Source organism: Erinaceus europaeus, chromosome 14, assembly GCF_950295315.1.
Source record: "Erinaceus europaeus chromosome 14, mEriEur2.1, whole genome shotgun sequence".
Lineage (NCBI taxonomy): Eukaryota > Metazoa > Chordata > Mammalia > Eulipotyphla > Erinaceidae > Erinaceus > Erinaceus europaeus.
This window is the reverse complement of record NC_080175.1, coordinates 25,621,980-25,638,823: the sequence shown is the minus strand read 5'-3', so window position 1 is coordinate 25,638,823 and position 16,844 is coordinate 25,621,980. Positions and strand designations below refer to the sequence as shown.

At 42.4% G+C, this 16,844-nt stretch overlaps 1 protein-coding gene across 1 annotated transcript in view; it reads left to right on the top strand.

Moving 5' to 3' along the window:
- AS3MT (arsenite methyltransferase) overlaps window positions 1-4,103 on the top strand; it is a 37,626-nt gene extending 33,523 nt beyond the window's left edge. The window contains exon 10 of the mRNA XM_007530652.3: window positions 3,838-4,103. Within this exon, the coding sequence (XP_007530714.1) occupies window positions 3,838-3,945 (108 nt within the window). The 3' untranslated portion in view covers window positions 3,946-4,103. The remainder of the gene's footprint in view (window positions 1-3,837) is intronic.
- The last annotated feature ends 12,741 nt before the right edge of the window (window positions 4,104-16,844 follow it).

Genomic DNA, 16,844 nt, shown 5'->3' with positions numbered 1-16,844 from the left:
ACTCTCGAAACATTTTGATTTCTTCCTTGATTTCCTCTTTGACCCAGAAGTTGTTAAGAAGTGTACTGTTGAGCTTCCACATTTTGGCACTGTTACTAATCTTTTGTTGATTGTTAAGTGTTAGTTTAATTCCACTGTGGTCTGAGAAGATGCTTGGGATGATTTCAATGCTCTTGAATTGGCTGATGCTGTCTTTGTGGCCTAACATCTGGTCTATCCTTGAGAATGATCCATGTTGATTTGAGTAAAATGTGTATTCCAGTTTCTTGGGATGAATGACTCTGAAAATGTCCAATAGTTCTAGTTTATCTATCTCTTCATTTAGCTCCCTTATGTCTTTACTGATTTTCTTCCTGGATGATCTGTCAAGTTGAGATAGTGGGGTGTTGAAGTCCCCTACTATGATTGTGTTACTGTTAATATATTGCTGTAGCTCCTTCAGTAGAAGTTTGATGTATTTAGATGGCTTCTCATTGGGTGCATAGATATTAATAATTGTTAAGTCCTCTTGATTGACTGTTCCTCTGAGCATTAATTAGTGTCCATTCCTATCTTTTTTAATCTTATCTATTTTAAAGTCTATCATGTCAGATATGAGAATAGCTGTTCCTGCCCTTTTTTGTGGGCCATTGGCTTGTATGATAGTTTTCCATCCTTTCACTTTAAGTCTGTGTTTGTCTTGTTGCGTTAGGTGAGTTTCCTGTAGACAACATATTGTTGGGTTGTGTTTTCTGATCCATCTTCCTACTCTGTGTCTTTTAATAGGTGAATTCAGGCCATTGACATTTATTGATATCAAAGATTGAAGATATTTTAATGCCATTCTTGTAGAGTTTTAGAGTGTTTTGATATATGTCCTATTTGTGGTGGTCTGGTTGTTTATAGGAGACCTTTCAGAACTTCTTTCATGGCAGGCTTGGTGATGGTTGCTTCCTTCAACTGTTGCTTGTCTGAGAAGGTTTTGATGCCTCTATCTAGTCTGAATGACAGTCTAGCAGGATATAGTATTCTTGGCTGAAAGCCTTTCTCATTGAGCACTCGATAGATATCTTGCCATTCTCTTCTGGCCTGTAGTGTTTGTATGGAGAAGTCTGCTGCTAATCTTATGGGTTTTCCTTTGTAGGTGACTCTTTGTTTTTCTCTTGCAGCCTTGAGGATCCTTTCTTTATCCTTATTCCTTTCCAATCTAAGTATGACATGTCTTGGTGTCTTTAGGTCTGGGTTAATTCTGTTTGGGACCCTCTGGGCTTCTTGAATCTTTATGTCTTTGGTGTTGTCTAGACTAGAGAAATTTTCAGCTATTATGGCCTGGAGAATGCTTTCTTCCTCCCCTTCTCTTTCTTCCTCTGGTAAGCCTATAATGCATATATTGTTTCTTTTGAAGTCATCCCATAGGACTCTGTTGTTGTTTTCAGCATCTCTTAATCTCTTTTTGAGATCTCTTACTTCTTTTTTAGTTGTCTCTAATTCATCCTCAATCTTGCTAATTCTGTTTTCAGCCTCATAGATTCTATTCTCTCTGCCCTCTACTGCTTTCTGGAGTTCATCTATTTTGTTGCCCTGCTCTGATACTGTTTTAGCTTGTTCAGCTAGTTGCCTTCTTAGCTCAGCGATTTCAGCTTTCAGCTCTCTAATAATCATGAGATAATTAGAATTTTCTTCCATTTTCTCATTTGTTGTTCCTGCATTTCTGATTACAATTTTTTCAAATTCTTTACTCACTCCTATTATTATTTCCTTAGCTAATGTTTGGATGTTGAACTCGTTGTTTTGTGCTTCACCCTCTGGAGGACTTTTAGCTGGACTCTTGTCCTGGTTCGAGTCTCCAATATTTTTTCTTGTTGCTTTAACCATTTTATATATGTTAACAGTTTTTTCAATCCCTGAGTTGGAGCTCAGTGGTGTAAAAGCCTCTTTTTTTTTCTTCCCTGTAGGCTATGGGAGCCTAAGGGCTTTTAAACTATCAATAGGCTTCTTAGCTTAATCACTGACTCCTGACCAAGAGATAAAGCAGGGTGTGGCAGAGATAATCTAGTGGTTATGCAAAGAGACTTTCACAGCCCCTCAGCTATGCCACCGAGGTATAGGTCTTCTGAGTTTCCCAGTTAGATCTCTGTCCCCTGGTGTCCCTCCCTGTTGCTGCTCCAGATTCTGAGGGTAGTAGCAATGGAGACTCAGAGTTGCACTTAGTGAATCTCTGGGGAGTCCTTTCCTCCCTTCAGCTGTCCCCTTGTTGTGGAGCAGACTGGAGGTGGTGTCTCCACTGATAAACTGTTGAACTGTTAGCAGCCACTTAATCTCTCCTTAGGACCCTCTCTCCTCTCTGTCACCAGCCACGCGTGTTTGTACTCACAGGTGATTTACTGGGTTCCTGTGGTCATTCTAGTCCTGTCTTGTTTCGGTCCGTGTGGTCTCCTTTGGTATTCCTAGTTGATCTGGGAGAGGAGAGGAGAGAAAGCGATCTGCTGCTTGTAGCTCCGCCTCCGGAAGTGGAATCGGGAGCTTGTTTTTCTTTGAACATCCTGTGGTAGGACTTACCTTACTACATTTGACCTCACCATGCTTTATATCATTTAATGATATCTATTAATAACAGTATCTTAGATAGTGACAGGACCAAATGATCTTGATCTATCTGGTCTAAGGTTGTAAGTAACTTAGTATTAAATAAATAAATAAATAAATAAATAAATAAATAAATAAATAAAATAGGGGGCTGGGTAATGGGTTAAGTGCACATGCTGCAAAGCACAAGGACCCGGTTCGAGCCCCCGGTTCCCCACTTGCAGGGGAGTTGCTTCACAAGCGGTGAAGTAGTTCTACAGGTGTCTTTCTCTCTCCCCTCTCTGTCTTCCCCTCCTCTCTTGATTTCTTTCTGTCATAGCCAACAACAACAACGGCAATGATAATAATAATGATGACGATGACAACAAGGACAACAAAATGGGAAAAATGGCCTCCAGGAGCAGTGGATTCCTAGTTCAGGCACTGAGCCCCAGTGATAACCATGGAGGCAAAAAAAAAAAAAAGGAGGGGGGGAATCATGTATATGTATTTTTAAAATTTATTATTTTTATTTATTATATAGAAACAGCCAGAAATCAAGAGGGTAAGAGGAGATACAGAGGGAGAGAGACAGAGAGACACCTGCAGCACTGCTTCACCACCACTCGCAAAGAGAGGAAGGGCAGCTACAGAGAAAGAGCTAGAGAGAGGAAAAGGAGCTAGACAAGGAGCTAGAGACACTTGTAGTCCTGTGAAACCTCCCCCTGCAGGTGAGGGCTGGGGGCTTGAACTGAGGTCCTTTGGAATTGTGACATGTGCTTTCAACCAGGTGCACTACCTCCCCTTTTTTTAAAAGAAAAAAAATATGTATTTGCCACCACCTCTGCCCTGGGATCTCACTGGCCTGCTTGCCAGGCTCAGCATCCGAACACCATCCACTGCTAGTGATGTCTCTTGTATCTGTGACTTACCCTCTGTCTTACATGCTTCTGGAGATTAGAATCACTCAAGAAGGCATCTCAGCATGTTAGTATGGTTGCTCCCAAAGGGTGAAAAACAAAAATGAACAAACAGGAATAAATTATTCTTGCCCAAGAAGGGTCACTTTAAGATCTTCAAAATTAAATCTACTTGCATTTACTTGATTAGAACCTTCAGGAAGCAGCCACCTGCATAACTGAGTGACTGACACCCTATTCTCAGGGTCCCACAGGGTTGTAAATTTTCATCTTCCTTCTAGGTAAATCGACCTACATCAAACAGAAATACAAGCATTCAAGTACATCAGAACACCTTTAACTTTTCCCTTGGCTTGGTTTTGTCTCTTGACAGGATATAATTACAGATCCATTCAAGCTTGCAGAAAAGTTGGGCAATTGGACATCCAGATGCTCCTCTAATGCTGCCAGCAGCTGCTGCAGCACAAAAAAAAGCTGCTAGAATTACAGTTGACCAGAAGTCAGTGAGCCAAGAAATGAGCCACACACAGCATAGACCAAAAGGAAGAATAAACAATGGAGCAAATGTTATTCTGGATCACTGGTGAAAATAAATTGAATTTTACGTGGTATTAAGGATCTATTTGCCAATCATCGAAAGACTGCCAACTTTTCTTTATTATATTAATGACTTTCTGCTGCTATCTAGTGGATATAAATGGAACTGGAAGGCAATCTTTCGGGGCTTCAGTCTAAAAATACTCCCCACTGCCAAGTTTGTATTATCAATAGTATGACAAGAATTGCTGATGACTTCGTTAAAAATTTATAAACCACTGTATATAATCTGGGTGGTGGCACACCTGGTTGAATGCACATGTCACGATTCTGAAGGACCTCAGTTCAAACCCCTAGTCCTCGCCTGCAGGGGACGTTTTCACAAGTGGTGAAGCAGTGCTACAAGTGTCTCTAGCTCCTGCATTAGATTCCCTTCTTCTCTTAGTTTCCCTCTGTTCTGTCAAATAAATAAATAAATAAATAAATAAATAAAACAAAAATTTAATTGTTCTGTCATCAATTTTAATTTATAATAAGCTACAGTATACCTAAAGGAAAACCAGTTAAAATTAGAGTTCCATTACAAATTAGTGAGGCAATACCTTTTATCATGAAATATAAATATAATAATAAAAATAGAAGTCTGGCTACAATTTATTCTACAGGTGGAACACATGAACAAAAACCATTTACAGTGAACTCAACAGTTGAATACAAAACCCAGCTTTTAATTGACAGGTGGCAACTGTATAGCAGTTTAAAACTCTTATCCATGTATGATACAGAAAATCCTAACAATGGGATTTTTCAAAGTCAATCCAATTACCAAATAATTTGATGATAGCCAAAGCTATCTTAAAGCCTTCTTAAACCCTTACACGGGAGGATCCTCCCACTTCCTTTATAAAGCCCAAATTTCTCCCAGTCCTGGAACCTCTAGGGTGGGGCTCACTTTCCTGCATGCTTTTCTCAATTCATAACTGATACTGCATCTGCTGATTCCAACCTATTCAATACAATGAGTATCACCTCAGCATGCTTCACTGCGGAATATGTCTAGAGATGTCAGCCCTTCAGCATCATTACTGGGATGAGATCTTTTCCTTTCTCATAGGACTCCTTAATTCTATTTCGGGTGGCCCACTTCCTAACAAAGCCTCAAAACCTAGATATAGACCAGGTCCGATGAGAAGAGGTATCCATAAATTAAGGCAAGAGTGCACAATAGTTTGCAAGAGCTCACAATAGTTTGCAGCGAGTCAATAAATGAAGCAAGCATTTGAAGAGACAGGCTGGGAGTATGGATCAACCTGTCAACTCCCATGGTCAGCAGGAAAGCAATTATAGAAGCCAGACCTTCCACCTTCTGCACCCCATAATGACCCTGGGTCCATATTCCAATGGGATTAAAGAATAGGAAAGCTATCAGGGGAGGGTATGAGATATGAAGCTCTGGTGGTGAGAATTGTACCCCTCTTATCCTATGGCCTTGTCAGTGTTTCTGTTTTATAAGTAAATAAATTTAAAAAAGAAATTATTATCCGATGCTCTTGAGCACAGTAAGAAGGATAAATGTCAAAGTGGGCTTTATTGGTCATAGTTGTGGGCAATGTCTGAAAGACTGTGCTTCTAGTTCTGTGGAAAAACTATCTCATCAAATTGCTGCTGTCTGTACACGACTTTTAATCTCCTTTGTCATCTCCACCAGTGAGCACCCCATCCAGGAAAAGCTGCAGAAATAACAGCTGGTAGGGGATTTCAGGAAAAACATCTTCCTTCTGATCAGCTCTCCAGCTGCTGTTGGACTTTTTATCATGTGTTCTTATTAGACAAGGCTACTGCTGAAGCCATGCTACTCATGCCGAAAGACTGACAAGTTGGATGTGGTAAGAGTACTTTTGAGGAAATTGGTCTTTGATGAAACAAATACTTGTAGTTTTGTAGTTAAATGAAGAAATGGGGACCAGGAGATGATACACCCAATAGAGTGCATACATTATGACCACACACAAGGACCAGGACTCCAGCCCCTGGTCCTTACCTACAGGTGGCAAAAAAAAAAAAAAATGAACAATAAACTAGTATATATTTATCACTCTATGTACTTTTCATCTAACAAATACTTGTTTATTCTGTTCTTTATTACTGATTTAATGGTGGTTTACAGGATCATAAGATTATAGGGTGTAGTTCCACCAAAATCCTATGTCCCCCACACCCCTGCCCTACCAGCTGACCACCTCCATAGTTCTGACAAAGTCTTAGAGACAGTGTAGCTATTCCTTTCTTCCTTTCTTTGTGGGTTCATGTGTCTTAATTGCTTGTTTTTATCTTTCACTTCCCATACTTACTTCACTTAGCATAATCAGATTGAGGAATATTTCAAGGATGATTATGTCAGTAAAGATTCAGAGCATTAAGAATAGATTCAGGGTGGTTAAATAAACTGAATTTCTGTTGTACTTTAAGACTTTGTTGAGAGATACTGGTAGTATAAATCAAAATAAGCCATGGTCTTTGTCATCAGGAGCAGATCAGATGCTTGGTTTGGCTTAGTTTAATATGTTTGTTGATAGAGACAGAGAGGCAGAGAGAGAGAGGGAGAGAGAGAGAGAGAGAGGAGGAGCAAGAAAGAGGTTGAGAAAGTTGGCATGCAAATTTCTTTCAATGTGGGGGCTGGGCATGAACCTGGGTCCTTCACGTGGCAAGGCAGCACAATATCCAAGTCAAGCAATTCAAGCTATTTCACCAGCCCAATAGTTCCAGTTATTATTATTATCTTTATTTATCGAATAGAGACAACTGGAAATTGAGAAGAAGGGGGAGACAGAGATAGAGAGACACCTGCAGCTGTGCTTCACCACTCACAAAGCATTTTTCATGCAAGTGGGGATCAGTTGCTTGAACTCGGATCATTGTACTTTGTAAAGTGTGCACTCTAGCAGGCGCACCACCACCTAGTCTCCCTGGGATGTATCTTTTAAAATCTATTCACACACATACACAAAAATGACCTATTCACCTCCCCACCACCGTGACCTTGATTCTAAACGGTGCTTAGAACTCTGGGTTCTAGAATTCAGCTGTCTACACAGCCATAATGTACTTGAGTGACTGCCCTACTTAAAGTGGCCTGTGAGCCTCAGGTTGAAAAGGCAGGGTATTCTAGTTATTGCATTCATTAGATGATGTATATTTGGGGCAAGAATGTATAAGCCCTTCACTTGATCTGCATTCTCATTTCCCCCAAAAGGATACTGAGTAATACTGGGCTGGAATATGGAAGTTCATGCTGGTTTTCTACTAGAAATAACAGACTTTATATATTCTTTTCCATCAAAGATAAACTTGTTTGTTTGTTTGCCTCCAGGGTTATTGCTGGGACTCAGTGCCTGCATTAAGAATCCATTACTCCTGGAGACTATTTCTTCCCTTTTCGTTGCCCTTGTTGTTTATCATTATTGTTATTATTGCTGTCATTGTTGGATAGGACAGAGAGAAATGGAGAGAGGAGGGGAAGACAGAGAGGGGGAGAGAAAGATAGACACCTGCAGACCTGCATCGCTGCCTGTAAAGGGACTTCCCTGCAGGTAGGGAGCCGGGGGCTCGAACCCAGATCCTAATGCATTCCTTGCGCTTAGCATCTCGTGCGCTTAACTCACTGTGCTACCGCCCAGCCCCCTAAGATACACATTTTATATGGGCCCTAGGTCAAATCGATGGAGAAAACAGTTAATTGTATTTATGTGTTTCCTTCAAATTTGTTAACTACTTTCTGCCCTGATCCAGCTTTTTAGCCCTATTCTCAACTCTTGACATCATCTTCCCAGACAATATTTTTGTCCACCTCCATCTCAGCTCTCAAGCTCAAGCAAAACTTACTAATATCATGAGCCCCTAGGAGCATACCTAAAATGTACTTCCTAGCTTCTCTCCACCCTAAGATCCCTAATTTCATCTGTTCTATTCCTACTTTATAGTTACTGTTTATTAAACATTTTGTCCTGCTTTATATTTTACCACCTTTCAGACACCAAGTTGCATATGCTACTACAATTTCATCCTAACATCTCTGGATATATGACCATACGTCCCAGAACCTCTCTAGAGTCTAACCCCACTAGGGAAAGATAGAAACAAGCTGGGGGCGTAGATCTACCTGCCAACACCTGTGTCTAGTGGAGAAGCTATTACAGAAGCCAGAACTCCCACCTTCTGCACATCAAAAAGAAATTTGGTCCACACTCCTAGAGGGGGAGAAATGTTAGGGGAAGATGACCTGAGGGCTCTGAAACCCAGTTCCATCAGGACTCAGAGAGAGAAGAGGAAAAAGAAAGGACATTTGGAAGTAGTAACAGATATAGGTGTAACTTAGAAAGGAAGAGAAGGCAGGACCATGGCGGGGGGGGGGGAAGGGAGCAAATATATGCAAATGTAAATAGATTGATATAGAAATAATAGTCAGGGAGTTGGGCGGTAGCTCAGCAGGTTAAAGCACAGGTGGGGCAAAGCACAAGGATCAGCGTAAGGATCCCAGTTCCAGCCCCCGGCTCCCCACCTGCAAGGGAGTCCCTTCACAAGTGGTGAAGCAGGTCTGCAGGTGTCTATCTTTTTCTCCCCCTCTCTGTCTTCTCCTCTTCTCTCCATTTCTCTCTGCCCTATCCAACAATGATGACATCATCAACAACAACAATAATAACTACAATACAGCAAGGGCAACAAAAGGGAATAAATATTTAAAAATTAAAAAAAGAAATAATAGTCAACCCATATCTGTGACCTTGGGAGAACGACTGCAGTTTCCAATGGAAGGAATGGGGACACAAAACTCTGGTGGTAGGAGCTGTGTGGTATTATACTCCTGTTATCTCATAATTTTGTAAATCAATATTAAATCACTAGTAAAAATTTAAAAAAGATAAACATTTGTCTCCAAATCACTCTAATATGGGAAATCATGACTTCTAGGACAGGTGGGTTAACCCCATCCAAAAATGGAGAGAAGACATGGACAGAATATTCACCACAGAAGAGATCCTAAAGGCCGAGAAACACATGAAAAAATGCTCCAAGTCTCTGATTGTCAGAGAAATGCAAATAAAGACGACAATGAGATACCACTTCACTCCTGTGAGAATGTCATACATCAGAAAAGGTAGCAGCAGCAAATGCTGGAGAGGGTGTGGGGTCAAAGGAACCCTCCTGCACTGCTTGTGGGAATGTCAATTGGTCCAACCTCTGTGGAGCACAGTCTGGAGAACTCTCAGAAGGCTAGAAATGGACCTACCCTATGATCCTGCAATTCCTCTCCTGGGGATATGTCCTAAGGAACCCAACACACCCATCCAAAAAGATCTGTGTACACATATGTTCTTAGAAGCACAATTTGTAATAGCTAAAACCTGGAAGCAACCCAGGTGTCCAACAACAGGTGAGTGGCTGAGCAAGTTGTGCTATATATATACAATGGAATACTACTCAGGTATAAAGAACGGTGACTTCACTGTTTTCAGCTGATCTTGGATGGACCTTGAAAAATTCATGTTAAGTGAAATAAGTCAGAAACAGAAGGATGAATATGGGATGATCTCACTCTCAAGTAGAAGTTGAAAAACAAGATCAGAAGAGCAAACACAAGTAGAACCTGAACTGGAGTTGGAGTATTGCACCAAAGTAAAAGACTCTGGGTTGGGCAGAGGGGAGAATACAGGTCCAAAAAGGATGACAGAGGACCTAGTGAGGGTTGTATTGTTATATGGAAAACTGGGAAATGTTATGCATGTATAAACTATTGTATTTACTGTTGAATGTAAAACATTAATTCGCCAATAAAGATATTTTTACAAAAATCTGTCTACCGTGTACCAGGCATAACAAGCCCTGGCCCTCTCAACTTACATTGAAAATGGATTCCAGAAGAATTTAAAGACGGGTGCTGTCTTTGTTGATCTCACAGCAGCCTATGACACGGTCTGGCACCATGGTCTCCTAGTCAAGATCTCAAGATGCCTGCCTCCATGGGTGGCCAACACTATATCGTTTCTTCTCCAAAACAGAAAATTCCGGGTGCATCTGGGTGACAAGTATAGCAGATGGAGACTTGTCTCAAGTGGCCTCCCCCAGGGCTCTGTTCTGGCTCCTACGCTATTTAATATTTACATTAATGGTCGACCTCCCAGAAACTTCTTCAAGGAAGTTCATCTACGCCGATGACATCTGCTGTGCAACTCAGGCATCCAAGTTCTACATCCTCGAGGAAACACTCATGAAAGACATGTCTCTGATATCTGATTACTGTAAAAAATGGCGACTAATCCCTAGCACTGCAAAAACGGTATCATCAGTTTTCCATCTACACCATGCCTCGGCCTCGCGTGAGCTTAATGTGCAGCTTGGCGATACGAGAATCCGGCATGAAGCCCAGCCAGTCTATCTTGGCGTTACTCTCGATCACACTCTGTCATTTCACGAACATCTCATAAAAACCGCAGCAAAGGTGGGCGCGAGGAATCACATCATTGCAAGTCTGGCCAGCTCCTCATGGGGCGCGAGCGCTTCCACACTACGATCATCATCTCTGGCATTATGCTATTCCACTGCAGAATACTGTGCCCCAGTATGGTTCCGTAGCCCCCATGTCCACTTGGTCGATTCCAAATTATATTCCTCCATGAGGATAATTTCTGGAACCATCCGTTCCACCCCGGTTCCATGGCTGCCAGTTCTTAGCAACATCACCCCGCCAGATATTCGTCGGGATGCGGCATCATCTAAGTTCATTTCCCACGTCTACGCTCAACCGGACCTGCCAATATACGCGGATATCTTCACCCACCCTGTCCAATGCTTGACGTCTCGTCACCCAATCTGGTCCCCTATGCCTACACTGAACTTCTCTGTTCCAGACTCTTGGAAACAGAGCTGGCAGTCAGCTGAGGTAAAGAACAAACACCTCATCACAGACCCCTGCAAGCGTCAACCCGGCTTTGACCTAGCACGTTATGATTGGGCCCTCCTCAATCGCTATCGAACAGGCCATGGCCGGTGCGCCGCTATGTTCCATCACTGGGGAGCCAGAGACACCCCGAACTGCCCCTGCGGCTACAGACAGACTATGACCCACATAGTCAACGACTGCCACCTCTCCAGATTCAAAGGAGGTCTCGAAACTTTACATCAGGCTCAACCTGACTCTGTTGACTGGCTACGGAAGAAGGGCAAACGCTAGAAGAAGAAGGCATAAAATGTTGGGAACACCATGTGCCAATGGGAAAAAACAAATAAGCATATTTTCTTTTTTTTTTAAATTTTTTATTTAAGAAAGGATTAATGAACAAAAACATAAGGTAGGAGGGGTACAACTCCACACAATTCCCACCACCCAATCTCCATAACCCACCCCCTCCATGATAGCTTTCCCATTCTCTAGCCCTCTGGGAGCATGGACCCAGGGTCATTGAGGGTTGCAGAAGGTAGAAGGTCTGGCTTCTGTAATTGCTTCCCCGCTGAACAGTCTGCCTCTCTCTTTCCCTAGTAAGGTGTGTCTCTGGGGAAGCAGAGTTCCAGGACACATTGGTGGGGTCTTCAATCCAGGGAAGCCTGGCCAGCATCCTGGTGGCATCTGGAACCTGGTGATTGAAAAGAGAGTTAACATACAAAGCCAAACAATTTGTTGAGCAATCATGGATCCCAAGCTTGGAATAGTGGAGAGGAAGTGTTAGGGAGGTACTCACTGCAAACTCTAATGTACTTCTGCTTTCCGGTATATATTTTGCAGTAGTTTATGGATACGTGTGAACAAAAGCTCTCTCTCACAGAAACTGGTGTATATCTAGGTTATGGGACTTTGTTAGAAAGTGAACTACCTGAGATGAAATTAGAGTGTACTATAAAAGGAAAGGTCTCACCCGAGTAATGAAGCTGAAGGGTTGTCATTCCACATGTGAAGTCTCTGGACGCAGTCTGAGGTGAAGCATGTTGAGGTGGCAATCGTTGCATTGGTTAGGTTGTGATCGGCGGATTGGGAGACGCATACGGGAAAGTGGGCCCTGTCCAAGGGTTCCAGGACTGGGGGAAGTAGGGGCTCTATAGTGGAGATGTGAGGTTCCTGCTGTCTTAGGGTTCAAAAAGACAATCGATAGTTAATGTTATCATCACATTATTTGGTAATTGGGTTAACTTTGAAAAGTCCTTTTGTTATGGTTTGCTGTACAGTATCCAGTATCTTGTACATAGCTGTGCTATTGGATGCTTCTAATCTACTTGGTCTAGGCTTTTGAGAGGGTCCGCATATCAAATACACAGCCTATATATTAAAAAGATTCAGTTTGTGTTTTGAGAAACTTTGAGACATACAACTGATTTCCCCCTCTCATATTAATTAACTACTGATTTATATGTCTACATTTTGCTAGGAGTGTACATACACACCATTCCCACCACCAAAAACCTGTGACCCATCCCTCCCACCCACTCCCACCCCCCACTGGCCCAGGAAGATGCATGTCTACCCCTCACCACAGGGTTTTTACTTTGGTGATAAGCATATTTTCTAAACATTATTGGCATACCTATGATTTGCCAAGGATTTTTTCAGCCATGCTCCACAAGTTGAGCCTAAACAAGGGTTGATTTTTAGAACCTGTCCTAACGGTCAATAAAGGGAGAGCTCAATAACTTATAAAAATCAGCGTTGGGCTAGGGAGATTTCTTACTTGCCTGAGGCTCCAGTAGACCTAGGTTCAATTCCTGGTATCACTGAATACTAGAGCTGAACAGTGCTCTGGGGTCTCTCTCTCTCTCTCTCTTTCTTCTCTCTCTCTCCTCTTTCTCTCCCTCTTTCTGCCTCACTATCTCTCTCTCCCTCTTATAGGTAAATAAATATTTAAGCAAATAATAAAAAAGAAGGTATATCCAAGCCAGCCCCCACTGCATTGACAGAAGCTTGGGTGCTATAGCCTGCCTCTCTCTTATTCTCTCTCTCTGTCTCTCTCTCTCCCCTCTGTCTCCAGCAAAAAAAAAGCAAACAAACTAATAATGAAAATTAAAAAATTTCTAAGAGCAGGTATAAGTGCCTAGCACCACAAGAAACTTAAAATAAATTAAAAAGAACACTGGTGGGGGCAGGTGGTGGCACACCTGGCTGAGCACGTTACAATGCGTAAGGACTTGGGTTTGAGCCCCTGGTCTCCATCTGCAGAGGGAAAGCTTCACAAGCGGTGAAGCAGTGTTGCAGGTGTCTGTCTGTCTGTCTCTTTCCTTCTCTGTCACCCCCTTCCTTCTCGATTTCTGGATGTCTCTATCCAATAGATAAAGATAATAAAAAAAATTTTAAAAAGAACACTGCTAAGTACAAAGCTAATAATCACCTGTGATGAACTTGACTGCTTCATCCCAGGCTCTATGAGATTGTTGACCCAGCAGTTCCTGGAAGCACAACCCCCACCCAGGTGGAAGGGAGTGCCATGGGGACCTAGGTTTGTACTTAGCCTTCTCCTGGTGAGTGAGATTTGCTTGTGTTGGAAGGAAGCCATACCAGTCCCCTTCCCAACAGGAGTGTGTCAGCCCTCTTCCCATGTAGTAGTGCCATGTGGAAGTGAAAGGCCTCAGGAGAGGGGAGAAGCAAATGTCCTGCCCCTGTACTGCTCCATTTCCTTACACAATCGCACAGCATCTCCTATGCTTTGCCAAGAATCCAGAAAGTGTCATCAAAGTGGAATGGTGAAGCCACCATGCCTGGGTGCACAGTAAGCCAGACTTGGACTTAACTCACTGTTCAACTGGATCTGAAGGCATTCACCTTTTCATTCAAAAGTGAGAAGCTCTACAGGAGATGAAAGGCAGGTAGGTACTCTTTCTGGCTCTGACTCTGCTATTGAATCTGCCTGGGGAATAAATCCTTTGCACTCTTTCAATGCTCACTGTTTCCATTCTATTAAACAAGAGTGTTGAATTCTGCCTGCTAGGTCCCCTTCCAGGCTCAGAAACAGCCGCGTGGCTCATTCTCGAGATTCTCAAAAGGTCACAGTCTTAAATTATGTGAGTTGGTTGCCCCCCGTTACAGATCAGAAGATGCCACATACGGTAGGACTCTGGAAGAAATGGTGAAAAAGATATCCTAGGATTGGTCTGTTCCTACACATCCTACAATTTTTAGTGCTCAATGACCATTGCTCTTCTTAAATTTCTAGGAGTCAATGTCTACTTTAATGTTAGCTATTTAATCTCATAAACCTAAATTCTATCCTTATCCCTCAGTACTCCATTGGCCAGTGTTAGACCTTAGCTGATGGTTTAGTGAATAAAGATTTAGCTCATTAAAAAAATGACTTTCTGGGAGTCGGGTGGTAGCACAGTGGGTTAAGCACATGTGGCGCAAAGCACAAGGACCAGCCTAAGGATCCAGGTTCAAGCCCCCGGCCCCCCACCTGCAGGGGAGTTGCTTCACAAGTGGTGAAACAGGTTTGCAGGTGTCTATCTTTCTCTCCTCCTCTCTATCTTCCCCTCTTCTCTCCTTTTCTCTCTGTCATATTCAACAACGATGACACCCACAACAATAACTACAACAATAAAAAAGGGCAACAAAAGGTAATAAATAAATATTTTTTAAAAAAATAATTCTGTATTGTCCTGGAACCAACCCCATATTCTCAGAGCCATGCACCACTCAGGAAGACAGAGACAGGCTGGGGGTATGGATCGACCTGCCAATGCCCGTGTCCAGCAGAAAAGCACAGAAGCCAGACTTCCCACCTTCTGCACCTCATAGAGATCTTTGGTCCATACTTCCAGAGGGATAAAGAATAGAGAACACTCCAATGGAGGGGTTCAGGTCCTGAAACATTATGGCAGAGGAGGACCAAGAGGGGGCTGAATTGCTATGTGGAAAACTGAGAAATGTTACACATGTACAAACTACTATATGTTACTGTCAATTGTAAATCATTAATTAATCCCCCAATAAAGAAAAAAAGAGAAAAAAAATTCTCTGGTTTCCCTTAAAAAGTTAGAAATGTTCACCTCATGGGCCCTGATTTTTTGCCCAGCCGTCTTGCTCACAGTGAGTAATGACTTCCCCTTCAGACGAGGCATGTTGGAAGGCTTTTGAGTGTGTTGTCCTGTTTTAGGACCAGAATGAACAATGCTATCAAAGCTACAGGTGAAGTTGATTTGTTTATTTATTTGCTTACTCATTTATGTATTTAGTGCCTTATAGTTCAAATGATGACCAGACAGTGACCTAATCAATGATTCTGGCTTATATATTTAATTCATTACAGGCATGAACCCCGAAAGGCACGCAAAGCCAGCCAGGGTGCCCACAGGAAGGCGCCCCAAAGCTGGAGCTGCTTATGGTAATGTGACATATAGCTCAGAGCCTAGTTGTGTCAGGTGGGGTGGCCAGGGCTTTTTGTTCTCTGTTCCCAGAATTAACAAGTGCCCACCCCCTACCTCCCTTTGTGAATAGTCAATGAGCACCCCCTGGAAGGCAATACTTCCAAATGTCAAATTGTCAGTGAGGAAAGGTTTGCACAGTAAGTGTGAACGGATCTGAGTGGCTCCGAGGCAGGATGGTTAATCTTTTATTAACAGTCCTTACTTTCTAGTTCATATTAACCTTATCATACCCCTTGATTGGATCTAACTAAGGGCAAGTGAAGGAGGCCCCTTTATTTTTTGCTTTTAAATAATGTAACAGGAACCCATGATGCTGATGCAGCCCTTTCAGAGTGGGTTTTTCTCATGGTAATGAGGAAGATTCCTTGGTTTCTGTGGATGTGAATTATGGCACATATACTCCAAATTGTTCCTTTACTCTGTCACACACACACACACACACACACACACACACACCCAACAAAGTAGATTGTTCCAGTTTTGCAGGTGAGTATATGGCTGAGTATATGTCAGTGGTTCACCTGATGGGTGGGTGTACAGTCTAAGGAGTATTGAAACCAAGACTAGGTCTCCTAACTCCTGTGCCACCATATGCCACTATATTTCCCTTGCTCTCCTTTAAGGTTTTCCTAAATTCAAAATAACAGCAATCAGAAAGGGAACTGATACAATAAAAGTACAGATAGATAGTGGTTACATTTAGAGTGGAGGCAAGGAGTATGATTGACAGCATTTTTCTACAGAGTTTTTCTTAACTAGAGGGTGGTTTCTTCTACCATTCTAAATTATAAAGTGAAGATGGGGAAGATAGCATAATAGTTATGCAGAAAGACTTGCATGTCTGAGGCTCCAATACTCCAGGTTCAACACCCCTTCACCACCACCACAAACCAAAGCTGACCAGTGTTCTGGAAAAGCAAACAAACACAAAAGCACCTGGACTATGATCAGAAATCCAAGTCAATTCAGATCTTTTGTTTGCTCTAAGGTTCAGGTTTGCTGCACAGATCACAGTGTCAGAAGCCATGATTTAGGTGTGAATTTCCTCAGCGGAGAGTGTGGTGTCCATTTTCTCAGACAATGTTTTTATCCAGCTGAGCCTAGATATCAAGCTCAAGCAAAAACTACCATAGTCATGGGGCCCTAGAAATATGCCTAAAATGGTCTTCAGAGCTTTCTTCAAGCCTAAGATCCCTAATCTCATCTGCTCTGTTCCTACTTTTAAGTTCCTGCTCATTAACCATTTAGTCTCACTTTATGTCCTACCACCAACTTGCAGACACTACCAGGATTCTACCCTGACTTCTCTGGGCAGACAACTTCATCAATCTGTCCTGGAATCTCAACCCCACTAGGGAAAGATAGAGACAGGCTGGGGGTGTGGATTGACCTGCCAATGTCCACATCTAGTGGAGAAGCAATTGCAGATGTCAGGACTCCTAAGTT